Genomic DNA, 27,965 nt, shown 5'->3' on the forward strand with positions numbered 1-27,965 from the left:
TGTGAAAAATTCATCACACAAATTTTGCACATGTGCAAAATGAAGCTTGCATAGGGTTATTCATTCCAGTATTGTTGGTGATGGTGAAGGATTACAAACAACCTAAAGGTCCAGACAAGGGGATTGGGCTAAAAGTTTTTTAATTTTATGGTAGAATTCTATAGTACTGTAAAAAGGAATGAGGAAATCCTTTATAAAGTGATATGGACTGATCTTTCCAATGTATTCTTATTTTTTTTAAAAAGATTTTAAAATTCACTTATTTGAGAGAGAGAAAGAGAGCATGAGCAGGGGGAGGGGCAGAAGGAGAGGAAGAAGCAGACTCTCCCCTGAGTGATGTGTGGCCCATGGGAGTGGGGTGGGGGGGGCACTTTCCCAGGACCATGACCTGAGCTGAAGGCAGATGCTTAAAACAACTGAGCCACCCAGGTGCCCCTTCCCAGTGTATTCTTAAAAGACATAAGCAAGGTACCAAACACTGAATGATATGCTGTCATGTCAATAAAAATGGTGGGGGGGGGAATGTATTTGAAATATGCCATTATTTCTAGAAGGTTGCTAGAAGGGTAACTGGAATCTGGTAGCTTGCCTACCTTATTAGAGTGGTACTAGGTGGCTGGTGGACAGGGGTGGGAGAGAGATTTTTTTCTCTTTATATCCTATCTGCCTTTTGAATTTTGTTTTTTCTTTCTTTCTTTCTTTCTTTCTTTCTTTCTTTCTTTCTTTCTTTCTTTTTTTTTTTTTGCTTTTTGAATTTTGTACTAATTTTTAAAATTTCTGTATTTCTTATCTAAAAATAGAACTCCTCTTTTCCTGCAAACTGCTCTTAAATATAGTTTGTTAGTTAACAAAAAGGTATTTCTCCAAATGAGTTGAAAATATATTTAGCTTGCACAAAATATTCATAATTCTCCCAAATTAGAAACTATCGAGATATCTTTCAGTAGGTGAATGGATAAATAAACTGAATATTATTCCATACAATGGAGTATTATTCAGTGATAAAAAGAAATGAACTATCAAGCCATGAAAAGACATGGAGGAGGGCAGTCCGAGTGGCTTGGTTTAGAGCCACCTTCAGCCCAGGTTGTGATCCTGGGGACCAGGGATCGAGTCCTATGTCTAGCTCCCTGCATGGAGCCTGCTTCTCCCTCTGCCTGTGTCTCTGCTTCTCTCTCTCTCTTTCTGTGAGTCTCATGAATAAATAAATAAAATCTTTTTTTTTTTAAAGAAAAGACATGGAGGAACTTTTTTGCTAAGTAAAAGAAGCCAGCTTATGAATAAGTGTACATAATGTGTGATTCCAACTATATGACATTCTGGGAAAGGCAAAATTAGAGAAATAGTAAAAAGCTGAGCAATTTTCAGGAGTTGTAGAGAGGAGGGAGGAAGGGATGAATAGGTGGAACATGGGGGATTTTTAGACAGTGAAAATACTCTGTATGGTACCATAGTGATAATCACATGACACCGTGCATTTGTCCAAACCCATGCAGTGTAAAACACAAAGAGTGAGCCCTGATGCAGACTCTGGACTTTAGTTAATAGTGACATATTAGTTCTGCCCATCAGTTGTCACAAATGTACCACACCCATCAATGCAAGATGTTGACAATAGGAGAAAGTGTGAAGGGGAGGGAATATGAGGGAACTCTTTGTACGTTCTGGTTAGTTTTTCTGTAAACCTGATGCTTCTCTAAAAAACAATCTATTAATTTTTAAAAAATAGAATGTCTAATGACTTTGAACCTGAGGAAGATCTGCTTGCTGCCTCTGCTGGTGAGGCTGTAGTTGTGAGTGGGTTGGGGAGGGTGAGGATACTAGTTCATCCCTAAGACTGATCGCCCTGAATGTTGCGATGGCAGGTGGCATTGGCACAGCCACAGTGGTCTTTGCTGAGACTATTTCAGGAGAATAAGCAGAAGCTTTAATAGGGAATGGATAGACAGGCTGTAGATTCTTGGGCTTTGAATGTCACAGGAGTTAGGCTTTGATACTACAAGCATAGGGAGCCATGGGGAATTTATTAGGGGAGTGACAATGGAAGAGCTGTGCTTCAGGAGTCCAGGTGTCAGAATTAGTTCTGCTCCTTCTTTGGGCCTCATGTCTCTGTCTGTAAAACCAGGAGGGTGCACCAGGTGATAGGAGAGGTCATCTTCAGTTCCAAGGTTGTGACAGCAAAGAGCTTTTTCTGACTTTCCAAAATCCTTTTCTTCCCTGCCCCACCCGCTTTTAATTTTTCTGCTGCCCAGTGCTGAACTGTGACTGGAACCGCCCCCCTGGGGGGAATGTCTGCTCAATGGAGTCTTGGGAGCAATTCTGTTTTATTTTATTTTTGTCGCTCCTTTGAAATCTTCAAGGAGAAAACCCAAATCTGTGCCAGCTCCAAGGAGGAGCAACTTGGAAGGGATTTGGAAATAACAAGATGGGTAATCAAATCCTTTCAGGGTTCCAGAGCAAGCTGCAGTCGGAGATCCAGCCAGGACCGTTTCCTGCTAGAAGGATTTGACTCTGAGCTGTCCAAGCTGCTGGAAGGTTCTATGCACAACCCAGCCTAGAGGCTCCAGCTGGTGGTATGAGTTGGGGGAGATTCTCTGCTCTTTCCAAATCCTCCCCTGTCATCATAGTGTGATTTATGAACTTTTCCTCTAAAATATGAGAACATTGGCTCCTGATTATGCCCTGTAATGCAGGAGAGCAGTGGCTGCAGCATTTCTGATGAATAATTCTCTTTAGACCACCATCTTGTTACAAAAAGGATACAGGAGGTTGAATACAGATGGATTAAAGTCTTTTACAAAAATAACATGGTCTCAGTCTAGTTAGGTATCTGGAGGGTCGTTGCTGCCATCTGAGGAATCTGGGCTTGATTCCTAGATTAATTGCAATATACCAGCTGTTACGAACAGAGGCTGCTTACTCCTGAGCCTCCACCTCCTCATCTGTGGGGGGAAAGTGGGGAATGGTAGTAGCACCTGCCTTATAGGGGAGAGATTATGTGAGATAAATATGTAAAGAAGTCAGCACTGGGCCTGCAATAAATGATGGACTCTAAATGCTAGTGATTTTTATTAAGATTATTTTGAGTCCCAAATAGTAGATGGTCTGAAAGTAATTTGAAAAATATTTTTCAAGTTGAAGAGCATTTTTATAACTCTGTGCTGATATGGTAGGGCTTGCCCTTTTGGGGAGTGATGGCATCTTGATCCAAGTCAACACATAGGCAGTGTCATAGGTATACCTGTGTAGCTTGTTATATAGTTCAGAGAACAAAATGTGACCTTGGACAAGTTCCTGATTGTAGTTTACACAGAGCTGTGGTTTATTCCTCTGTAAAAATGGATAATAATGTCATATTGTATATGTGTGTATGTGTACAGTATGGTGTGTGGTATGTGTGTAGTATATGGTATATGTGTGCGTGTGTGTGGTGTGCTGTGTGTGGGGTATATGTGTTGTGTGAGATGTGTGTGGTGTTTGTGTGTATGTTTGTGTCGAGTGAGACTCCCATAATCACAACACTTAATGTCCTTGGGTAAAAGCACTAGGTAAAGAGAAATAGTAATTTGCTATACAAATATTGATCTCCTGATGATCTATTACATGCAGGGAAAATCCACCTTTAGAGCTTAAATTTCATTTGAGGAGCCAAGGAGAATATGACACATGTACACAAAAGAATTAAAACAACAGCAGGAGGTAGTCAGAGACAAACTAGAAGCACCATGGGAGTTCAGAGTAGGCCTGGGAGGGCCACGCAGTCCAGGACTCCCTGGGAGGAATAGTACTTGACATGGACTGTAAAGCAGGTTTTAAACTTTTTTGCTTGCCTACCCTCTAAGTGGAGTCAGGGGGGCGAAACTTCTTGCTTCATACATTTTAACTTGACATCTGAAATGTTTCATTATAAGTTTAAGTAGTTACAAAGGATATCATTTCTGCCCTATTGTAAATATTGACCTTGTAGAATAAAATTACTCTCTTAAATGTATCAAATGAAAATCAAATAACATAGGAAGCAATTTTTTATTTTGTCTCTTTATTGCAGGATCACTTATTCAGAGTAGAATACACAGATCTCAAGTATGCAACTCAATTCTTTATACCAGGTAACTGCCACCCAAATTGAGGTGTAGTCTATCTCCAGCACTCCAGAGGTACCCCTTGTGCCCCCTCCCAGTCAGTACCACCCCAAGAGTGACCATTTCTCTTACCTCCATCACCATAAACTGGTTTTGCATGATCTCATTTGTTCTGGCTTCTTTCAAGAAATGTAAGGCCTGTGAGATTCAAGCTGCATGTAGCAGTAATTCATCTTTTTCATTGTTGTATAGTATTCCACTGACTGCCAATGTCAGAGTAAAAAAAATCTTGTCCATTCTTAATGGACATTTTGGGTTGTTTCTAATATTTGGTTGTAAAGCAACTATAAGTATTCGTCTGTATATTGTTTGGTGGACATAAACACTGTATTTGTTTGGAGTATGTAGCCAGAGTGTAATTACCAGATCACGGAATAAATACCATAACATGTTGGTATCCACCACCATCCATCAAAAATTATTCAAATAAGTCAGAAATTTCATATTGTGCCTTTCTTTACTTTCTTGAACTCATCATTCCTTTATATTTCTTTTACAGAAGTTTATCTAATATATTTTTATACCTGAAATTATTTTTTTAAAAGATTTTATTTATTTATTCATGAGAGACAGAGAGAGAGACATAGACGTAGGTAGAGGGAGAAGGAGAAGCAGACTCCCTGCAGGGAGCTCGATGTGGGACTCAGTACTGGGACCCCAGGATCACGACCTGAGCCAAAGGCAAATGCTTAATCACTGAGCCACTCAGGCTCCCCTACACCTGAAATTCTTATTGATTACTCCATCATACCTCTTTGGATCTAGAACATGGATGTAAATTGAAATAGACATTGAAAATCTTTCCTTTGCCCATAGAACTCTAAGCATTATTTATTTATTTATTTATTTATTTATTTATTTATTTATTTATTTATATTTTAAAAAAAGATTTTATTTATTTATTTATTTATGAGAGACACAGAGCACGAGAGAGGCAGAGACACAGGCAGAGGGAGAAGCAGGCTCCATGCAGGGAGCCAGACGTGGGACTCGATCCCGGGTCTCCAGGATCACACCCTGGGCTGAAGGCAGTGCTAAACTGCTGAAGCACCCGGGCTGCCCAATATCTTTCTTTTAGATTGATTTATCATTACAATGACCACATAAACAGTTCATCAAAATAATACTGGTATTTTACACATTTGATAAATAATTACTAAACATAAAAAGTAAGATAGTGTGGGAAATGCTTCTCATAATGAGATGGATGGGGGTGGTAGATGGCAGTGCTTCTCATTCTTTAAGGTACTTAGGACCATCTGGAGATCTTGCTAAGATGTAGATTCTGGTTCAGAAATTCTGAGTTAGGGTCTGATTCTGCTTTTCTGGTGGTCCACAGACCACACTTTGAGTAGCAAGGGTGCACGATCCCAAAGGAAGATTTGCTAACACCAATATTCTGAATTGTCCATTTTTTTGGCACCCAGAGATCTTGACATTTAGGGATACTAGACCATAGACAGATTCTGGCTGAAGAAGTTGGTTATTCTTCTGCAAAGCAGGAGAAGGATCAATGTGAAGAGGGAGGTAGGGAAGGAGAGCAGTCATGCCATCTAGACTGAGACACATTCTTAGGTGGAGCAGGGAAGAGTAGAAGTGGAAACAGGATCTTTAGCTGATTCCCCGGTACTTTTCCTGCTTGTGTACCCCTGAGGGAGCCTTTGGGTACCCCAGGGTGGGGCTGACCCCTGTGAAGCCCACTTCTCTGAAGGATGCTAAGATGGTGTTGGTCATCATTTCAGACAGGGTGCCCATTGATGCAGGTGGGATTAGACATTTCAAAAACTGGTTTGAATGGTTTTGAGAGTCTGTTGGGGGTAAATCCTCAGAAGTAAAGTTTGTGGCTGGGTGGTAGATGGCCTTGAATTCCATGCTAAGGAGTTGGGCTTAATACTCAGGCAGAAGGGTGCTGTGGGGTGTTTTGAGCAGGGACCTGGTGTGAGCAGAGTGCTTTGGGGACACCGATGCGTTGAGCATATCCCCCATGTGGGATGGCTGGGAAGGAGTTAAAGCAGAGGGGCGACAGCAATGACAACACTCTGGGCTTGAAGATGAGGTTGGCTGTAGTTATTGGGATTTGCCTGTGATTTTTATCTCCTCCTCCCCAGCTTCTGAACTTTTGCCCTGGTTTCCCAGACCTGGTTGGCTGTCAGTATTTCCTGAAGTGTGGGTGACATTCCTCCAGGAGTACTTGAGATGTTTATGCACGGAGCTCCAGGTGATTTAATGTGGAGCACAGGCGTGGCCTTAAGTAACACTGAAACCCAAGAGCCCCCGCGTCCCGTTCTCAGCCTCTCTCTGCGGCCCCGCATCCCCTTCTCAGCCTCTCTCTGCAGCCCCCCATCCCGTTCTCAGCCTCTCTCTGCAGCCCCCCATCCCCTTCTCAGCCTCTCTCTGCAGCCCTGCCTGCATCTGGAGAAAGTCTTTAGCGCCTCGCCCCACTTCCATTTTCCTTTTGCTGATAGAGAGCAGTCAGCTTGGACTCTGGTCCCTTTGGTAAGCAGTACTCTCCAGATAGAGTTTTACAAACTCTTTGTTTTTGTTGAGTTCATTTTCCATGTAGCAGGATGGCAGGCGGTCCTCGTTTTCCCCTCTCCTTAGTGACACAAAACTGTTCATTTCAAATAAGTTCATTTCAGTAAGAAAAGCAAGCCAATTTGCTAGATCATATGGAAGAAATAATAATGCTGGCGGCGTGTGGATATAGCAGAAGCCGTGGTGGTGACATGCCATGATTCAGCTTGGGGAAACATTGGGTTAGACCATGTGACAAAAGGCAGCACGTGCCAGACCTCTGGGCCGATGCCGGTGGGGCTCTGGGGGAGGGCGGGTGGGCCTGGGGGGGTGGGGGGGGAGGCCCGGGAATTGCCGAGCCTGCGCCAGGGGCCCTGGGTGAGCCGCGGGTCCCGGTGCAGCGCCCACCACAGCCTAACGCCCGCTGCCCCTTGCCTCTGCCCGCAGAGATCCGCACGCAGCTGGTGGAGCAGTTCAAATGCCTGGAGCAGCAGTCCGAGTCCCGGCTGCAGCTGCTCCAGGACCTCCAGGAGTTCTTCCGCCGGAAAGCCGAGATCGAGCTCGAGTACTCCCGCAGCCTGGAGAAGCTGGCCGAGCGGTTCTCCTCCAAGATCCGCAGTTCCCGGGAGCACCAGTTCAAGTGAGAGGGGGCCTGGGGGTGGGGGCAGCTGGGCCGAGGGGAGGCAGCAAAGCAGAAAGGAGGCCAAACTCGCTGGAGGCAGAAAGGCCCCGGAACCCAGGTTACAGTCATCTCCGTGCCGGGCTTCCTCCTAGTAGAGTGAAGATGCAGTTCTCGGCCTCGGGATGCTGCAGGGGTGAACGGGGACACGGGAGAAGTGCTGCAGACACTTAAATGCTCAGCAAATTGTCCTTGCTGTGGCTGTTATCCTACCCCGCACCAGGCCTTGTGCTAGGCTTCATTTGGACCAAGGTGACCTCCTCGCTCTTTTCAGGACATCCTGACCCATTTATCTGGGGGTCAGCCAGCCCACTTCCCAATTCCCCCAGCACAGTGATCTCATAATCTCTTCTCCATGGAACTGATGCTCAGTGCATCCCTCTTCCTCCCTCCCCTGGAGGATGGGTGCCCGGGGCTCTTTCTCCACCTTCTTTATTTACAATACACAAACTCCCCTGGTCCTGATTTCTCACACTCCAAGCTCTGGGTTTGTGAGGTCAGATCCCCTCAGGCAGTGGCGTGACTGCCTCTGAGTCTGACAGCAACAAAACCTCCTTGCGCAGAACTCTCTTGGGCCTGCCTCCTAAAGCACAGGTAGGAGGTAGCAACCTCAGGGGACCCCGTTCACGTTCACGGGGCAGAGTGCCACTCTGCAGTGCTCCTGGGATCTTCCACTCCACCGTCATCTCTCCAGCCAGTCACCCTCAACCACAGGGGATCAGCAGCTTGCTTTAACCCCGACCCACTCCTTCTTCCTTTGGGTCCGGTCCTGTTTTTCTCTCTACATTTAGAAAAATTGTGGTAAACCCACGTAATATAAAATCTACCATCCTAACCATTTTTAAATGTACAGTTATGTAGCATTAAGGATACTCACGCTGTTGTGCAACCATCAGTACAGTACATGCCCATAATGCTTTTTATCTTGCGAAACAGAAACTCCATATGCATCAAATGCTAACTCCACGTTCCCTCTCCCTCCAGTTCCTGGCAACCACCAGTGGACTTCCTGTTTCTATGAGTCTCACTACTGTAGGGACTTCGTATAAGTGAAGTCACATAGTAGTTGCCCTTTTGTGACTGGCTTATTGTACATAGTATAAGGTCCTCTCGGTTCCTCTGTACTGTATGCCCTTTTTAGGGCTAGTAATATTCCATTGTGTGTTTGCAGCACATCATATTTATCTATTCACCTGTCAGTGGGCCCTGGGTTGCTTCCACTTTCTTCCATATATTTTTTGCCTTCTGCTCTGGCCAGGGGGTGCTCTTCTTTTAAACCTCCGTAAACAGACATCTCCCTTCGTCTATGCACAGCATTCAAACACTCACTTTTGTGGAAATTACTTTATCAGAGAGCAAAAATGTATTACATCTTCACGAATACCACTCTTATTTATCTACCCAATCTTATTTTTTCCAACGCAGCCTGCAGGAGGAAGCTTCTATTAATAATTTCCTCCCAGGCACTGTCTAGGCCCATCCACACACATAATCTCATTTTTCTGATAGATTTTTTTTGAGAAAATTTGCTTTTTTTATCTTTCCAAATGATGAAAGTAAAATGCTAATTGTATATAACTTAGAAAATACAAAGAAACAGGAGGAAAAAAGTCACTTGCACAGTCCTGCTACTCAGAAGCAAACACACTCACATTTTGGTGCCTCCTCTGGCCTATCTTTTGGTAATAACAACAGCCATCACAGTTTATTGTGGGCAGTAACTGAGCACTTTGGGCCGGGTGGGTGTTCCTGCCCTATCTTAAAGGTGAGGACAGTGAAGCTCTAAGAAAGCACCTTGTCCAGACATGTCTATGGACCAGTCATTGCAAAAAAAAAAAAAAAAAAAAAAAGAATGAGCTGTCATTCTCATTCTGCCTCCTTGGCCTGAGATAAGAAAGGGCCAGGTGCAGCCTGAGAGCAGCCGTGGGATCTGAATGCTCCCCTAAAACCAGAGATACAGGCACACTCACGGAAACCCTCATCTCTGGCTGAGCTGTCACTGGAGCTGTCCAGGGCTGTGTGGTTAGGCTGTGGCTTCAGCTCCTGCCTGTCTCCTCCCTTTCCATTTTCGGTGTGAACATGGGGGAGAGGGGGACAGGCGAGGGTGTGGGGGAGCATAGGCGGGGGTCCCTATTGCCTCACATTGCCTGTAATGAGCTCAGCCATCCCCCCTCATGGGTTCATTAAACAGAGGCCACCAGACGGAACAGGAGCCCCAGCTGGCAGTCGGGCCAAGCAGGCTGCTTGACACACTATGAAAGTCTAATTAGGATGTGGGCCCTGGCCAGTGCAGCTGGGATAATGTGGCTTTTGGAAGCAGGAGTCTCTGAGGGATGCCTGGACTTGCCCTTTGACACCAGGGCCAACCAGTGCTGACCCCTGGCTGCATCTTTGGAGCTCAGTGAACAGGACCTGTGCTGTGCTCTGGGTCCTTTGGCCTGCTGTCCAGAGAAGGCTAGTCTTGCTGTCTTACCAATACTTCATTTAAGAGTGTCCATCTCTCTGGCAGGTAGCCTCTCAGGGCCTGGAGGGCAGGGCTCAGGTCTCGTTATTTTATTCCCGCTGCAATGGGCCCAGTGCCAGATGGAGACGGGGTGTTTGCGAATGAGCAGGAGCAAGGGAGGGAGGAAACGTACTTGGTCTGTAAAACCTTCTCTGGCTGAGAGATTTTGTTTAGAGAGGGAATTGATTTGCTCAGGATAGCACAGCAAATGAGTGGCGGAACTGGAATGGGAACTATCGTAGTTCATTCAGCAGCTGTAACGAAGTACCATAGACCAGGTGGCTTATCAACTAATTTCGCACCTCGTTAGAAGCCAGGAGTCCATCATAGCAATCATTTGATATTTTCTTTCTTTTGCTTTTTTATGTTTGATTGTTCATCTCTCTCTTCCACTAGATGGGAAATTGCACCATGGCAGGAACTGCCTGTCTTGTTTACTACAATAAATCAGGGCCTGGCACCTGGTAGATGCTCAGTAAATACTGGCTAACTAAACAAATCAATTAAATACAGAATATTATGAGCACACAGAGGAAGCACCAGGTCTGACTCAAGGAAGCTTTCCAGGGGAAGTAACATCTAAACATTGAGCCCTGAAGAGCAAGCAGGTGGCAGAGTTCAAAAGACATGGCCATAGGGCCTGGGTGCCTGCTCCAATTGTGAGCATGCCCCCCCCTCAAGAGAAGGAAGAGTATCTGAGAGCAGGGACTGTGTCCTGTTAATCTTTGTGTTTCAGCACACATCACAGTCCAGGAAAATAAGAGGTCCTCTATGTGCATCATACGTGATGGTAGAAAAGAAACAAGTAATGGTATTGTTTTCCAGATGTTCATCCTGCCCAGGTAAACCCTCAGAGCCCTTGACCTGAATCTTTCTTTGAATCATGTGCCGCAGGGAGCTCAGCCAGTGAGTCCAGCCTTGACAGGGTGCCAGCATGGCCGGCTTCTGGTGAGAGCTCTCTGAGCGTGCAGACCGCTGGTCCTCGTTGTGTCTTCACACGGGTGGAGAGCAGGGAGAGCAGGCAAGCTCTCTCCTGACTCTTGAAGTAAGGGCACTAGTCCCATTCAGGAGGCCTCTGCCCTACCTCTAATGACTGCCAAAGGCCCTACCTTCTGATACCATCACACTGGGCCTAGGGTGTCAACATAGGACTTTTAAGGGGACCCAGACATTCAGTGCATAACAAGGACTCAGGTCTCTTGATTCCAACCTCAATGCTCCTCCATTTATTTGCTCTTTATCTGCCCAGGCAATCGAAAAAATATATAGCTGCTGAGGAGGTACTATGATGGAAATAAATATAATGCGGACTGTTCTAGCTATCTATTCTGGGTAACTGCAATACTTAGTACTATAACATAGTACCTCATGGTTTAGTGGGTTAGGAATTTGGACAGGGCTCAGTTGGGTGATTTTTCCACCTTATATGGCATTGACTGGGGTCACTGAGTAATGTTCAGCTGGTAGCTGGTCTGGGCTGGAGAGTCCAAGATGGCTTCACCTATGTACCTGGCACTTTGGTGGGGATGGCCAAAAGGCTGGACGCAGCTGGACGACCTCCTCCCCTGTGTGGTGTCAAGGCCCCTGTACCTAGCATTTCAGCTGGGTGTCTGACATTGTAGCTCAGGGCCCCGAGAGAGCAGTGGGGAAGCCTCAGTCTTCAAGGCCAGCTCTGGAACTGGCACAGCACCACTTCTCAGCCTGAGCTCAGCTTCAGGAGAGAGGAAATAAAGCCCTTCTCTCATTGAAGGATTTGCAGCTCTCTTTGATCCTCCCCACTGAGCTAGAATAGCAGTCAGGGAAGGCACCTGGAGGCAGTGGCGTTGAAGCTGAGACCAGAGGGATGAGAAAGGGTAGCCCTGGGGGCAGCGGAGGGGAAGGAGAAGCCGGTGGAGCTGGGACTGGTGGTGAGGGAGTGTGGGAAGCCACTGAGACACTGGTAATAGGAGGGTGCATGATCCCATTTCTGTTTTTGAAATATGACCCTGGGTGGGAGGGGGCACGAGTGGAGCAGGTGTGTTGGATTATTGCTCTGCAGGCGGGTGGTGGTGATTGCCAGGGTAAGGACAGAACAGACGAGGAGGGGTGGGCAGTACTGGGCAGTCTTTCAGAGGTAGGATTGAGGAAAAGAGGAATCAAGGATGTCTTCCATCTCTGACTTGACAGAAGGATTAGAGAAGAGGGAGGCCGAAGCTGCCATGCTGTGCTGAAATCACCTGTGTTCTTGTCTGTGCCCCTTTTGATAATCACCGGGCTGTGAGCTCAGAGATGGCACTGAGGCTGGCTCTTGACCTAGGGTCCTGAGCACCCAGCAGCAGGTTTGGCGTATGGTTGGCACTCACTAGATGTTTGTTGAAGGAATGAATGAAGGGTGTTAATTGGAATTACCCTGGGCTGGGGCTGGTGGGAGGCAGGGAGAAGGACATGTGTCTTCTGGCTGCCTTAGGAGCTTCGTGGGGCCATTTGGGCAAATGGTTACCCACTCCTTGTGCCTGGTGCCCGGTACAGTGTTGCTGAGAGGACAGAGTGTGGGCTTCACAGCCTTCCCAGTGCTGTTTCTGACAGGGGAATCAGGACCACGGATGCCAGAGCACCAGTTTATAAAGTGGGGTCCTGACCAGCAGCATCACATGGGGACTTGTCAGAAATGCAAAATCTGGGGAATCCCCTCAGTCCCACCGAATGAGAAATTCCCTACCCAGAAACTACAGATTGCTGGGTAGGGCCCAGCAATCTGTATTTTAACAAGCCCTCCAGGGGATTCTGATGCTTATTTATGTTTAAGAGCACCCTTTGTGATGGTTTTCCAGATGATAAATTATTTACAACTCACTTGGAGGCCATGCTGGCCTGCTAGACCCTTCTTCCCCAGAGTCAAATCCGTAATCCACTGCTCTTTCCCAGCCAGCCCTAGCCTGAGGTTGGCTTGTCATTTTCAAGATCTGGCACTGGAGCCCTTTCCTGAGCAGGAGTCCTGTGTGGTGGTGGTGGGGGGAGCATACCGGGGGCTTAAAACCTGCCTCTCAGGGTAGGTGAATGTCCTACAAACAAGTTGGGTGGTTCTAGGAAGCCAGAGGTTTGCCAGAACTAACACTTTTTCTTCCTCCAGGGGAGGGTTTTTGAAGACACAGATACATTGAGATGTCTAGCTGTGGGTAGGGTGGCGTGGGGTAGATACGATACAGTGAGGGGCAGCTAACTACCCACTCCAGACCCCCTCTTTGCAATTCCTGACACACATTAGAATATGGAAGGCTGAGAAGTTTTGCAGTAAGTAAGCCTGTTGACTTCTTTCTGAAAGCTACTTGGCCACAGGATTCTTTCTCCCCTCTAATATTGATGAACATTTCGCCAAACTACACTCCTTGGGCCCCAGTTTGAAAAGCCCTGTCCTAGCCCAGCTCCAGGTTTCCACCTGGAATACCAGCCCCACATGCAAATAGTGCTCTGTGTATGAGATGATGGTCACTTCTATTCTGATGCCTTTTGTTTTGGATATCTCTTACCTTCCAGGGGATATACCTGAGAAAAATGCTTTTTGTTGCTGTTATTTGGACAGCTGTGGCGGGGGGGGGGGGGGGGGGGGGGGTGGGGGGGGTGGGGGGGAGGGAAGCAACAGAGAATTTTATTCAAATGTGTTTAGAATTGGGAAAGTCAGATTTTGGAGAGAACTTGGAGGTGCTTGACTAGCTAATGAATAATGTTCCATATTGTATGCAGAAAGGGTCTGCAGCATCGCTCAGCTTGACAGAGCATTTGAGAGGGAGGATTCCAGGGAGCAACTAACATTTATTCACAGATACGTAGTATGTCCCTAAAAACATGTTATAATTTAGATTCAGCCTCTCAGGGGAATCCTAAGCAGAAAAGCACTTTTTGTAGCAGGTAAATTGAGCCTATCACTGTGCAGAAGATTCCTAATGAAAAGGTTTGCTTAGAACAAGGTGGGGATAAAGGGAAGGTCCTCCAGGTGGGGCTCCTGTCTCCCTTCATAGCTACTATTCCTACAACTAGTATCACATGAGTAATAGTTTTCCAGTGATACTTTCCAAGAGCTGCTTTTCTCCCATACACTGTGCCAGCCAGATCTTCCCTGATCACTTGGTGCCTGTGCTGTGCAGATGGTTTTATCTTTCAGATACCCATCACATCCACATTACCATGAGCCAGGTGTTCTACTAGGTGTCTTGCATGCATTGCCTCATTTAACTTTGTGACAAACGTTGTGACCTTTTTAGTTGAAAGCATTGAGGTTTTGAAAAATTAAGTAATTTGCCCAGAGGGACACAGCTAGAGCAGATAAGTAACAGAATTTCTAATCTTGGTTGATCTGGCTCCAAAATGCATGCTTCAAGCTTCAATATCTGCTTCAAGCTGCATGACTTTGGGTATCCCCTCACCTCCCAGGGCTGGTTTAGTGTTTACTGAGAGCCACCCATCAGTGTAGACCACTCCATGTGTGGGCATTTAAAGTTCCCTTCTCTCCTCCTGGCCAGCTTCTGCTCATCTCAGCAGGGTCAGCTCAGGGCTCACTTCCTCTGGGAAGCCCCTGCCATAGATCCCTGGTGCAGAGTCAGCTGCTCCTCCTCTGGCCTTCCATGGTGATCTGTGTGTCACTCCCATTATTATTATCAGATTATCAAGGAAGGATCCAGTTCATATCCAGTTCTTCTACTTCAGTCTGCTGGCTCCTTGAAGGCAAGGGGTCATTTCTAGTCTCTCTCTCTCTAATCAATCATAGAAGTTTTTTGAAAGAATAACTGAAAAGACCAAGATACTGCCAAATACTTTCTTCAAACACATGAAGGAAATAGACTTGCTTTGTGTGGCTACAAAAGGAGAGAGATGAAGTCCAAGGATAGCATCTTCAGAGACACAGACTTCACCTTGACCTTGAGAACATTCCAGTAGCTAGAGCTGTCCAGCAAGGGAAAAGGCTGTCTTGAGGATGTGAGTTCCCATCCGTGGAGTTGTGTACATAAAGGTCAGATATTTTAAATGGGCATTACTACAACATGAGGGATGGTCAGACCAGACTGGATCTCTTCAAAATGAGTGAGAGTGGGATCACTGATAGCACATGAACTATAAACATTGAATTATCTTTTCAGTTCTTTTAGTCTCTCTGGTTGGCTGAAGGAGACAGTCTCAGTTTGGTAACTAGTGTGTTGCTAATGTCTCTCTAATCTGGCTTTTCACAAATAGAGAGCAGATCTCAGGCACCAGCATCTGCTGGGGATTGAACGATGCTGTTTTGTTTTCCTTGAACTTACTTTTTCTATTTATGGCAAGTGATGCTGGCTTTTAAAATTTTATTTTAACTAAGACTAGGGAAAGTTCTTGGTAAAGAAATTCATTTAAATAAAAATGAAGCAGCAAACAGGGAGGTATTAAGTATGGTGGGTTTGCAGGAATGGCAAAAATCCTGCAGCCATGTAGGACACCCCAGGGCCCCTTCTGAGTCTTCCTGGAGAGTGAACGCTTGCATCACTACCCTGTTACCCTGTCCATCTTCCACCTTTCTGTTTTCATTGCTGGGAGAAATTTTAAAGCAGGAGTCTCAGCCAAAACAGTGGTCTTTGCAACAGCTACGCCTTCTTCTCCTTCTATGTTTGTCCTTCTGGCCCTTTCCTAGATCCTGTACCAGCTTTCCTGGAATCCTCAGAGACTGCAATCAGCAACTTCCAAGTCCTAACCAGGGTGTGATTTATTTATGTATGATATACTTTATATAGATCTATACATGCATATCATTTAAATTTTATTCTGAAAATAAAAAAATAGTTAATGTAATGAAGGAGATTTTATTTTAAAGATTTAATTTATTTATTCATGAGAGACACAGAGAGAAAGAGAGGCAGAGACATAGGCAGAGGGAGAAGCAGGCTCCATGCAGGTTGCTCGGTGTGGGACTCGATCACAGGACTCCAGGATCATGTCCTGAGCTGAAGGCAGATGCTCAACCATTGAGCCACCCAGGCGTCCCTAATGAAGGAGATTTAAAAAATACATATTTTAGAGAGAGAGAGAGAGCAAGAGAGCAAGCACATGCAAAATGAGTGGCGAAGGGAGAGACAGAGGGAGAGAGAAACCCACGCAGACTCCTCACTGAGCACAGAGCTCAATGCAAGGCTCGGTCTCACCACCCTGAGTTCACTATCAGAGCTGAAACCAAGAATCAGATGCTTAACCAATGGCACCACCCAGGTGTCCAGGTAATGAAGGAGATTTTTTTTTTTTTTAAATTTTTATTTATTTATGATAGTCACAGAGAGAGAGAGAGAGAGAGAGGCGCAGAGACACAGGCAGAGGGAGAAGCAGGCTCCATGCACCGGGAGCCCGATGTGGGATTCGATCCCGGGTCTCCAGGATCGCGCCCTGGGCCAAAGGCAGGCGCCAAACCGCTGCGCCACCCAGGGATCCCAATGAAGGAGATTTTAATAAGCAATAATACGCAGAGGTTTACTTTTGACTCAATTCCATTAAACAAATAGTTTAATAATAACCTTTGAAAATTATACAGTACCTTACACTTGCAGATTGCCTCCCCAGCCTTAGCTGCTTACATCCTCCTAAGAATCCTGGTGGAACTGAGAGTCAGAAAAGGTGTCATCATCCCCACCTGATACACAAGGGACCTGAAGGCCAGGCAGGGTGAGCCCTGATTTTGGATCCCCAGGTGATTGGTAAAAGAACAGACCAGAGGAACCATGGGTCAGAGCCCTTCCTCTGCTTAGCACTGCATACACAATGGTGCGCTAATTTTGCAGATGGATAAACCAAGGCAAAGGGGTTTGCAGGGAAAGAGAAGATGATGCTGGCCAGGCATTGCTTAATGGGGCAGAGATTTTCATTCTGGTACCAAAATACTTTTAGCAAGCTTAAGGTGGAGGAACTCAAAAGTGCTGCTGGACACCAGACCCAGTGTGCTATTACTTTGAAGTGTGAGGAATGAGTGAGTGAATCATTCTTCCCCAGGGTGGAGGGGGAGTCCCAGGCCCATTTGTAGTGGGTCTTGAAGTATACATGAGAGCTTGAGTGGGAGAAAGTAGTAATGGGAGGAAGAAAAACAACCATGGGCCATATGAAAACCTACCATGGGTCATATGTCAGTACACATCTGTCATTGGATTTTTCCTAACAACCTGGTGAGGTGCTAGTGGTAATACTAGTGATGACAGTAATAATTATCATATACTGGGTTTGATGTTAAGAGCATCCAGTGTATTACCTCATTCAGTTCTTATGGCACTGTTGTGAGGCAGGTGTTAGCAACTCTATTTTATAGATAAGGAAAGAAAAGGTTTAACTCCTCAAGTTCACCCAGCTTGGGTGAGCAGATCCTGCCTCAGTCAGGTGACCCAGCAGATGTAGTCTTTCCCTGTCAGAATCATTCTGTCTCAGGGCTGGCATCAGCCAAAAGGTAGCTTCTAAGTCAGTGGATTTCAGCTGGCTCTCCCTGCCTTAAAAACTCACATTTACCATCTGCCATGTGGTGGTTCTAAGGCAAAGCCCCAGGATAAACTCTTCCCCTTCACCTGGATGGCTGCTCTGCTTCCCAGCTGGCCGTCCTGCCCCAATGATCTCATCATGGGCCACTTACGACCTTCATTCAGGCTTGACCTATGAGCTCCTTCCTGCCACAACTGCTTCCACTTCCACTGTGCCTTCTCTCAGTCCTGCCCTAGGCAGTGAGCTCCAGAACAATCTGCATGCTGTTTTGACTTCACAACTTCACTCTCAGTCTACTCTGCCTGCAGGGATGCTCCCGTCTTTGTCCTTTCCACCTGGCAAACTCTTATGTGTACTTCAAGGCCCAATGCAAATGTTTCTGTGACTCCCTTCAGAATTAGCCTTCCCTCCCTCATCTAGGGTCCCATTCTTCACATCTAGGGACCCCTCATCTAGGGTCCCATCTATTCTTCACAGAATAGATGTCTGTTATTCTTTCCTGCTTAGCATCTCTCTCCTTTTCTTCTGATAACATCATCAAGATTTTTCCTCTGAGGAATCAAGCCTGAGCAATAGTGGGTCTGTGACCAGCTCTGCATCATCTTGGTCACAGAGCTTTCATCTTAGACCATGTGATTCTAGGACTTGTAGTGGACTGGTGGTGGCTCAGTCAATTGAGCGTCTGCCTTCCACGTGGGTTGTGATCCCAGGGTCCTGGGATTGAGCCCCACATGGGGCTCCCTGTTCAGCGGAGAGTTGTTTCTCCCTCTCCCTTTGCCCCTCCCTCCTGCTCATGCTTTCTCTCTCTCAAATAAATTTTAAAAATTAGATTAAAAAAACCCACAAAGAAACACAAGAAATTGTTCCTTGGATTTCAAGGGGCTTATTGAATAAGTGAGGGAACAAGCTCCACACATGTGAGTGGGGCTTGCAACAACATGAAAGATATCCAAAGGTAACAATCTGAGAAGATCCACATGAGCGGTTTAGACAGATCTCAGGAATCCATGAAGGAAGAGCCTTGTGAACAAGACTTCGGAGAGTGGGTTTTTACCATGTGGCAAGAATAGAGGAAGGCATTCCAAGCAAGTGAAGACGGAATGTGCACAGGTGCCAAGGCACGGACACCTGGAGCTCGGAGGAGCTAGCTACCCCCTTCTCAGATTTCAGTAGCCTCATTGTCCTGTCATTGAAACTAAATACACAAAAGGGTCTATGTAATGGCCACTCATTTTTTTCACATCTATCCTTCTTATGAGGCTTTTCAAATAAATAAGTTGGGCAATCAGGAACAAAAAAAGCCTTTGTCAGATCATGTGTATGCATTTAGGTTTTGGAAAATACAGCTGATGTTGTCAGTATCTGAAGGCCCTCCCTGGCTGCTGAATTGCTCCCCCACCCATATGATAGATGAGACAGTAAAGCCTCAGAGAGGCAGAGTGACAAGCCCAAGAACACACAGCTGGTTAGCAGCAGAGTCAGGATCTGAACCTCTCCCACTCCCGGTACAATGGCTTCAGATTCCTTGGAAAGCAAAAAGTAGATAAATGAAGAAACCCATCCCTGGTTCAGAGGTTTGTCCACTGCCTGGAGAAGGTTTCTGCAAGCAGAGAGGGGGGCTGAGGGAAAGGGCTGGACTGGCCTTGAATGCCAGCTGATGGGGTCAGACTTTTCCTCTGCATCACAGGCCCATTCACTCCTCTGACAGACTACAAGAAAGACGCCTGAGTGGTCACATAAACTCTCCTTGGGCTCTTGATCCACTTGTGACAGCAGCCTGTTATGGGTTGAGTTGTGTCCTCCCCAAATTCACATGTTGAAGTCCTAACCCCCAGTTCCTTAGAAGGTGACCTTATTTGGAAAGAGACAATCAGGTTAACATGAGCATCAGGGTGAGCCCTAATCCAGCATGACTGGTGTTCTTATAAAAAGGGGAAGTTTGGACACACACACACACACACACACACACACACACACACAAGGTAAACATCATGTGAACTTAAAGGCAGAGATTGGGTGATATGTCTGCAGGCTAAGCAACACCAAAGATTGCCAGCAAACCACCAGAATGTCGAGGAGGGGCATGGAACAGGGTCTCTCTCATAGTCTCCAGGAAGAACCAACCCTGCTGACATCTTGATCTCAGACTTGTAGCCTCTAGAACGTCGAGACAACACATTTCTGCTGTTTGAGCCTCCATAGTGGTACAGCAGCCCTGTGTACAGTGGTAGCCAGCCCAGATGCTCTTCAGGGCTCCAGCTCATGCTATACCTCTCCGGCCTCGTCTCCACCCCTGGTCACCTCCCCTTTGCCTTCTGGCCACACATACCTTCTCTCAGTGTAACAAGGCATCCATGCACACAGAGCCTTCACACTTGCTGCTGGGGTATGCTGAAATCTGCCTGTCTTTCTGGTTTCAACTTATCCTCCGAGATGCTTTCCATCTCTTCAGCCAACTGTGTGCCCAGTCCTGCCTGGCACCAGAGGAATGGTGGTGAACATAACAGATGTAAGCTTGAGAGGAGTCAAAGACCAGAAACAGGAAGTAAATGAGCGGGACAAATCTCAGGAATGGTAGTGCAGTAATGACAATAAAATAGGGTTTTGTGCTGGAGATCAGGGAGCCACTGAGAGTCAGGGAAGGCCTCATGCAGGAGAAACATCTCAACTGGTCTCAGTAACAAGAAAGACCAGCATGGTCAACTCATTTCCACCTTCCTGGGGCGGGATAACCCCCCATAAAGACCCTTGAGATACTATGTATTTCTACTTCATAGCCCCTACTACTGATGCAATTTTCTGTTTATTTGAGTATTTGATTTTCACCTAAGGCCCCCACTGGATTGTACACTCCATGAGCCAGGAAGCATGATTCCTTTTGCTTACCATTGCCTGGCACAAAAATACATTAATGGGACTCCATTAATATTTGTGGAATTAATGAATCATCCTCCAAGCAAGGGCAGTGAATTCCAAATCCTGCTTTGGGTGGCTTAGGTAGCAAGAAGTTACCCATATCCTTTGGGCGCTGGAACTAATTGAGGGAGCTATTTTCAGGGGCAACTTTGTTGGCAGCCCACTGAGCAAGCCAATATAAGACCCAAGGACGTCCTGGAGGAGAGCAGGAAGCCAGAGGCAGGAATCTGGCATCTTGGGGATGGTGTCAGCTGCACGAGCTTGCCTCTCTCCCAGAGGATCCACAGTCCCAGGGCAGTGGATTTGGATTCATCTGCAAGCGTGGGGCTCTGCAGGCCTGGAAATAGGTTCTGTTTGCTAAGCAGAATTTTCCAGCCTCCAGCCGAGAAGCTGGCTCATTGCTAATTTCATTTCCCTAGCTCACCAGCTCGGCAAGGCCTTGCCTCTCTAGCTGCAGTCTCATGGAGCTTCATAGCCAACTCCCCTAGCCAAAGAAAGAAAGCTGTGACTCACCAGAAAATTTCATTGCTGTTTTTTGGCCAAAAAAAAGAAAAAGAAAAGAAAATATATATACATGTATATGTGAAAGTTCTCACATCATGCCTTAGCTCAGCAGCTTCTGCCTGCTGCATAGACAGACACTGGGATGCAAGATAGGAAAAGTAGAAAGGCTGCTCAAGATGTGCCTTGAGGGGGAGTGCCGGTCAGGTTCACTGTGACATCTTCTAAAAGTGTGGCCACAACGGGTAGAAATGGCAAGGGACAAGTAACCTCCTAAAAAAAGGTCTGCTGTGTGTGGTTTGGGTGCTTCTTCCTGTGGTCCCCGTACAATCCAGATGGTCAGTGGGATGGTGACTGATGTGTTTGTTGGCTGGAGCCCTCAACACTCTGCACCTGTCCCCTCTTCCACCTTGCTTCCTGGGCTCTAGCCACGTAGGCCTTTATTCAGTTCCTTATTTGTACCAAACTCCCCTGACCTTTGCCCAATCTGTTCCCTTTGCTGGGGCCCCTCCCCCTGAACCCCATTCCCTTTACCCACCTCCCCCTACACTCTTTCTTTAGAGTCCAGCCTAAACACCCCTTCCTCAGGGATTACTTCAGGGACCCGCAGGCCAGGTCCCCTTGTTTTGGGCCCTCATGGCAACATACTGTTGTTCTAGCACTTTCTGCAGTTGTTAACTTGACATGCATTTGCAGGATTCCTCAAGGGGTGTCTGTCTCCCTTAGTAAACTATAAACTCCATGGAGGTTGGAACTAAGTCTGTTGTGCTCAAAATTATGTCCCTGGAATCTAGCCCATATGAAATACTCAATTAAAATGTGTTGAGTCGGTGAACTGCTGAATGAATGACCATGGAGCTGTTTTCTGGTGTCTAATCCCAAGGCTAATGGTAGTTTGAGTAGCCAGGCCACAGGGGTTAAGTGACCTGCATAAAGTCACATAGGCAGTGTGCTGGACACAGGTGGAACACCCACCCTCAAGTCCAGGCATCTTTCTGCTTTGTCGTGCTGGGTCCCATCTGTGGCTCTTGCCTCTTCTTTCTGATCCAGGAGAACCTGGTACCATTGTGGCCAAGACCACAAGTGGCAGCTCTCCACAGAGTGGTTAGCTCTGCAGCTGGCTGTGGACAGTGCTGTTCACCCCAGCCTTTTAGTCTACAAATGAGCTGCCCCACACAAAGGGAACAAGGGCTAGGAGGAAGTGAGGAGAGAGGAACAAACAGTCTCCCATGCTGGGATAGAGCAAGAGGATGGACCCGCTGGTTGGATGACAGGCGTGGGGCAGCATCTCTGCAGGGAAGGATGAGCTGGCCCTTCATCCCATCCTAGGTGACCAAAGGAGGAGGGGAGGAGCCCGGCCTTGCACCATCCCTCCAGCTACAGCCTGGCCAGGCCTCCCAAGGAGTTGCCTCTTCTGCCACATGGTCATGCACATTTGTAAAGAGTTCCATATCATTCCATGGTTTCAGATACCATCCGGCTGCCTGGTACCAGCTTCTCCATTTGTTTCTCCACTCAGATATCACCATCTGGGTGTTCCATAAGCCCTTTAGACTTGTCATGTTCAAACAGAGCTCCTCTCCTTCCCTCCCTACCTCACCACTGTCCTGCTCCCCCTCAGCCTAGCAGATGCCACCTCTGCTCTCCCAAGTGCCCAGACAGGGAAACTTGGGAATCGTCGTGGACGTCTCTTCCTCCCTCCCCACCCCCGTCTGCTCAGTCTCAAGGCCCAGTTCACTATTTAGGTATTTCTTGAATCCCTCGACTTCTCTCCTGGCCCCCTTGAGCCCATCCTCCATAGAGTACTCAAAGCAAGAGTCTGCAAATGTAATTTTACCCTTTTACTCCTCTGCTCTAGACTCTTGGATGGCTCCCCACTGACTTGAGGACAAAGCTCAAACTCTAATGGGACTTATAAAGGTCCTTGGCAATGTGGCTTCTTCCTGTTGCTCCAACCTCATTTGTCATTCCCACCTCTACCCCAGAACATGCTTGAGCCCTCCCTTGACTATGTTCTACTCACCCACATGCTCTCTCCGGCCTCTCTCTGGGCCTTTGTTCACCATATTTCTCCAGCTGGAAAGCTCTGCCCTTTCAAACTCCATTGTAGCCTTTCTCAGTCTAGAAAGTGCTTCCTCTGGGAAGCCACCCACCACCTCACCAGCAAATGTGGGCAAGGGGGCCCTCCTCTGCTCCACAGCTCCTTCTCATCACTGCATTCAGGACACTGTGTCATCACCCTCTGTTCCCGTGTGGGTCCCCCTTACGGGGGCAGAAGGCTTGTGGGAGCAGGGTCTTGCCTGCTGTGGTCCCTGCTGCATGCTCAGCGACTAGCTGTGCCCTGGGTGTGTGCGTGTGCATGTACACACACGCACAGTGAGTGAAGCCTGAGAGGACTCAAGGCCCTGGTCTTCCCAGCAGCCGCTCTCTCTAGATTGATGAGTCTTCATCACTTTCAGGTAACTTTCTCCCTCTTGCCTCTGTGCCCCCTGCTTCCCTGCAATATTCAGTCTGAGACTGCTCAGATTGCCTCCTCCCCACAGCTGCTGCTAAGGAAAGCACTGTCCTTTCTGTCTTTCTCTTACAGAGTCTCTCTGACCAGGTGACCTAATTTAACGGTCCCCAAGTCATCCCAGCACTTCTGGACCCTTTCAAGATCACTTGTCTTCTTTCTCTCCCACTTGAAATTCACCTTCTGGCTGTGACTTCCATAAATTTTGTACATTTAATTCCCTGATGCTGTTCAATTCTTGCATCTCAGACTGAGCTAAGCCCCTGAAGTAATTTAAGTAACAGCTCAATTATCTCATCTCTCCTTAATCTTTCCATTCCTATCAGCACCTAGGAAGCAGTGAAAAATGGGATGTGCAAAATGTTTTCTGCCCGAACTTGCTTCTCCCTTGCAGTTCTTATCTCAGTGTGTGTCATCAACATCCACCCAGAAAATCTTAGAATCACTATCTACTCCACCCTCCTCCTCCTTCCTTTCTATTTCCAGAAGGTCTCCAAGATTATCTGTCCTTCTGTTGAGGTACCTCTCAGGACCAGACTTCTCTGGCCATACCGCCACCTGCCCAGGCCCTCTCTTCTCCTGGACTGAACAAGTCCTGCCTGGTCCTCTTCCCTTCCAGCCCCATGCCTATGCCCACACCCATCTATCCTCCCATCTACTCATCCATCTATCAGTCCACTCATCCATCCACCAATCCACCCATCTACTCATTCACCTACTCACTCACCCATCTACCCATCCATCCACTCACTCCTCCACCCATCCATCTACCCACTAATCCCTCCACTCATCCATCCACTTACTCATCTGTTGACCCACTCACCCCTTCATCCATCCATCCATGCATCCACCCACCCACGCACCCACCCCTCCTGCAATCTGCCCTCAGTGAGCCAAACTCACATTGGTTAGATCATACCTCTGCTTAAGTAACTTTCATGACTCTTCTCTGCCTGCCAGGCATTCTTAGCCCTGGCTGCACATTAGAATCGTATAGAAGATATTTTTTTGAATACCAATACTAAGGCTCTACACCTAGAGATTTTAATTTAATTGTTCTTGGATGGGGCCTGAGTCTTGATGTTTTCTCTCTCTCTCTCTCTTTTTTTTTTAATCTTGGTGTTTTCTTAAAGCTCCTCAGATGATTCTAGTGTGCAGCCCAGGAAGAGAACCCATGTGGTTTAGAGAATAAATTCCAAGCTCATTAGCCCACCTACAGTTAAGCCCTTAATCTGTCTCTCCAGCCTCATGTCCTACCAGGCTTCCCCTAACATATTGGAAGTTCTGGCTCTACTGAGCTACTTATCTATCTTTTATCCCTGGTGCCCTGTGTCTTGTCTACAATTCTCTCTCTCCCCCACGCCTCTGCCTGTTTGAAAAAGTCCTATCTATTCTTCAAGGCCCAGCACAAATGGGTACTTTTCTCATGAGTATCTACTATAGTATCTATACATATACTATATCCATAGTATCTACTATGAGTCAGGCACATTACTGGGTGCTGAATATGGTGCCAGGAACAGAACAGTTCCTCCTTGAAGTAACTTGACGGTGAGGGGTGGGAATGGAAATTCCTTTAAGGAAAATGTTCTCAACCTGAGTGTGTTAGAACACCCAGAGGGCTGGTTCAAACCTTAATGCTGGGCTTACAAATGGGGTGTCTTACTAAATGGCCTGGCCCTGAGAACTTTCATGTCCAACAAGTTCTCAACTGATGCCCATGCTGCTGGCCCGGGTTCCACAGTCTGAGAACCGATGCCTAAGCGTGTGGTCACAGGTGTGCTCTCTGCAAAGGTACCATGAGGTGAGGCCTAGAGGAAGAGGAGGAGGCAGTAAAGAGAAGGTCTGGGGCTCATGGATTCCAGATGGAGGGAACAGCATGCGTGAAGGCCCCAGGTGGAAGGGCACCTGGCACAAAGGGACTGTGTGCCCGCGATGTGGAGAGCACAGGAGGAGAGCGGTGCCTCCTCCAACCTCTCAAGCAGAACTGACACTCTGCGTGTGATCTCTATTATAGCACTTCATTACCTTCCACCGGGATCCTTTCTTCTGCCTCAGCCACTTGAGAAGGCGCCCCTCCAAGGCACATCTGTGTAACCGTCACCCACGGCCCACCTGAGACCTGATGGAGTAAATGCTGTGGGATTTGGGCTGGGTCATTGAATTTTCATGTTCTAGCCTTTTCTCTAGGCTATAAGTGAAGAAGCAATTTGTTCATTTTTTTTCTGTGGCAGCCTGTCCCTTCCATTTTCTTTAGGTGTTTTCTATCATAACCATCCTGTAACCCAAATTCCCTTCCCCTCAATGCCTGCTGCCTAGATAGATTTTTCAGCTCACTTGGTAGCAGCAAGAAAATTCCTATAAGTCAAAGGCCCCTCCTCACCTGCCCTTCCCAAGCTTAGGAGTTGGGGGTGGGGTGTGGGGCATGGGGGTGCTATGGGTGCCCAGAGGCTGTCAGGGCTGCACTCTCAGCACATCCCTTAGGCTGTGGGAGGATGAGGTGGTCATAGTGAGAGTTAGCAAAATTCCCTTCCTCAGAAACGCTGATGGTGGGTAGCTTGAGTGCATCTGTGATCAGCCCTTGGAGTGGGCTGGGGGACCTTGGAGACCACAACCCTCCCCTCGGGAGGTCCTGTCCTCCTCTTCATGCCTATCCAACATCTCCTTCCCACCCTAGGAAGTGGAGGAAGGAAAGAATCAGGGTTAGAGGGCAAGAACATAGCACAATCCACATGTGGCCACATGAGCTTCCGGGTTTGATTTTGGTCTCTAATTACGCTTCCCTCTTTCTTCCTGGAGAATAGGATGTATATACTCTTTACTGAAGATAACAGAGGGGCCTTTGGGAAAGTGTAGACAAGAAAGGGATATTCCCTCATTTCATTTTTCAGAAACATCCCGTTTCTCAAGCCTTGGGGAACTATGGTGTATAGAACTGTGGTTCTCTGACTTTAGCATAAATCATGTTAAAACTCAGATTACCACCTCTAGGGTTTCTGATTCAGCAGGTCTGGAGTGGGGCTCAAGAATCTGAATTTCTAATAAGATCCCCAGTGATGTGGTTGGTCTGAGGTTGATGTTGCTTCTGGTTCTCACTTTGAGAACCCCTGTTTTAGTGTAACACCCAGCTAAGAGGATGATAAGAATTTATCAGTGGTAACAGGAGAGAGATTTGTCTTGTATGTACTTTACCCAAGCATCCCATTTGGGAAGATGGGTTAACATCCTCCCAAATACAGAACCTGAAACCCTCCAAGCCCCCAGTTTCATTGAGAGACAAAGGCATGTGTTTCCAAGGGTCAGACAGAGGCTGGCCCTGGGAGAGGACAAAGGGGCTTGGCGGGGGGCAGGGAAGGGAAAAGGAAGAGTCCACTTTTTGTTTTTCCACTGCATAGTTTTAGAACTAATATGAGTATTTCAAACACAATTGGTTGAATATTTCTTAGCTCCAGGGAAGGCTGCTTCTGCCCGAAGGGAGTGATGCACATAGCAGATGCCACATGCAATGGGAGAGGAGAATGGGATAGATCTTAGAGCCACGAGACCTGGATTTTGCCCCAATACTGCTCTGGGACCTTGGGGGAATTTCTTCACCACCTGTAACTGTGTTCTAATGAAACTGAACTTGAAAGGGCCCCTTGAGGATCAAAAGAGCTACAGTGGATGACAATGCAGAACACTGTATGGATGACAGTTCCATTGAGGCCAATCTGAGCTGCCTTGGTTTCCACAGAAAGGACCAGTACCTCCTCTCACCTGTGAACTGTTGGTATCTGGTCCTGCATCAGACCAGGCGAGAGAGTCGAGATCATGCCACCCTCAACGACATCTTCATGAACAACGTCATCGTCCGCCTTTCACAGATCAGCGAGGATGTCATCAGACTCTTCAAAAAGGTAGGCAAGCGGGCCACCCCAATATCTGTGCTCAGATATCTCTGCCCCAGGCTGACCATGACACACTGGCAGCCAGGGTGGGATGTAGTTTGGGGACATGAGACCAAGAGGGCAGGTGTGTTGCAGGGTGCAAGGGGCCGAGGGCTGGATGTGGTGTCCCAGACCCTGAGTCTGAGTCCTAGATATGGCTGGTGGTCTTAGCCACTTTAGCCACCACCCTCACAAAAATAAAAATCTCTGCAGGGTTGGCAAGTACTAGATGTACATTGTAGGAACTTTGGAAAAATGGACATGAGCACACACACAAAAATGAAAATCACTGGGAATGTTAACACTCTGTAATAATCAGTTTGGTGCCATAGGGATTTCTTTATATATACATAGGCAAATACATTTTCTGTAAGTTCTCATATTGATGTATTTTCCAGTATACATTTCCCAAATGAGATGAGACCACATATATGATTTTACTGTCTGCTTATGTCACCTAATAAATTATATAACACTGTATTACAAAATTTTCCCGGGTCAATAAATATATTTCTGTACCATTTTTTGATGATTCCATAGTGTTTCGTGATATAGCTTATCCTAATTCATTTAACCAATCTTTTATTGTTGAACACTCATGTTATTTCCATTATTTTATTTTTCCAATTAACACTGTGGTGAGCTTCTTTGTATATATATACTTTTGTCATATTCACTGCTATTATCTTACAGTTGGTTTCTGCAACAAGAATTTTTGGGTCAAAAGCTTGATCATTTTTAAGGCTTTTGACAAAGTACTTGGTTGTTTTCAGAAAGTTTTAACCCTAAAAATGCCCAGAAGTCAGGAGTGCAGGGAGCA

General features: G+C 46.7%; 1 protein-coding gene across 7 annotated transcripts in view; it reads left to right on the forward strand.

Moving 5' to 3' along the window:
* SRGAP3 (SLIT-ROBO Rho GTPase activating protein 3) overlaps positions 1-27,965 on the forward strand; it is a 253,258-nt gene that overhangs the window by 113,889 nt on the left and 111,404 nt on the right. For all 7 annotated transcript variants that reach the window (XR_003138371.3, XM_049098635.1, XM_025450903.3 and 4 more), the window contains exons 2-3: positions 7,104-7,296; positions 26,953-27,115. Coding sequence is in view for 6 of the 7 variants with exons in the window: in XM_049098635.1 (XP_048954592.1) it covers positions 7,104-7,296; positions 26,953-27,115 (356 nt within the window). In the remaining variant the exon portion in view is untranslated. The remainder of the gene's footprint in view (positions 1-7,103; positions 7,297-26,952; positions 27,116-27,965) is intronic.

The sequence above is a fragment of the Canis lupus genome, chromosome 20 (assembly GCF_003254725.2).
Source record: "Canis lupus dingo isolate Sandy chromosome 20, ASM325472v2, whole genome shotgun sequence".
Taxonomy (NCBI): domain Eukaryota; kingdom Metazoa; phylum Chordata; class Mammalia; order Carnivora; family Canidae; genus Canis; species Canis lupus.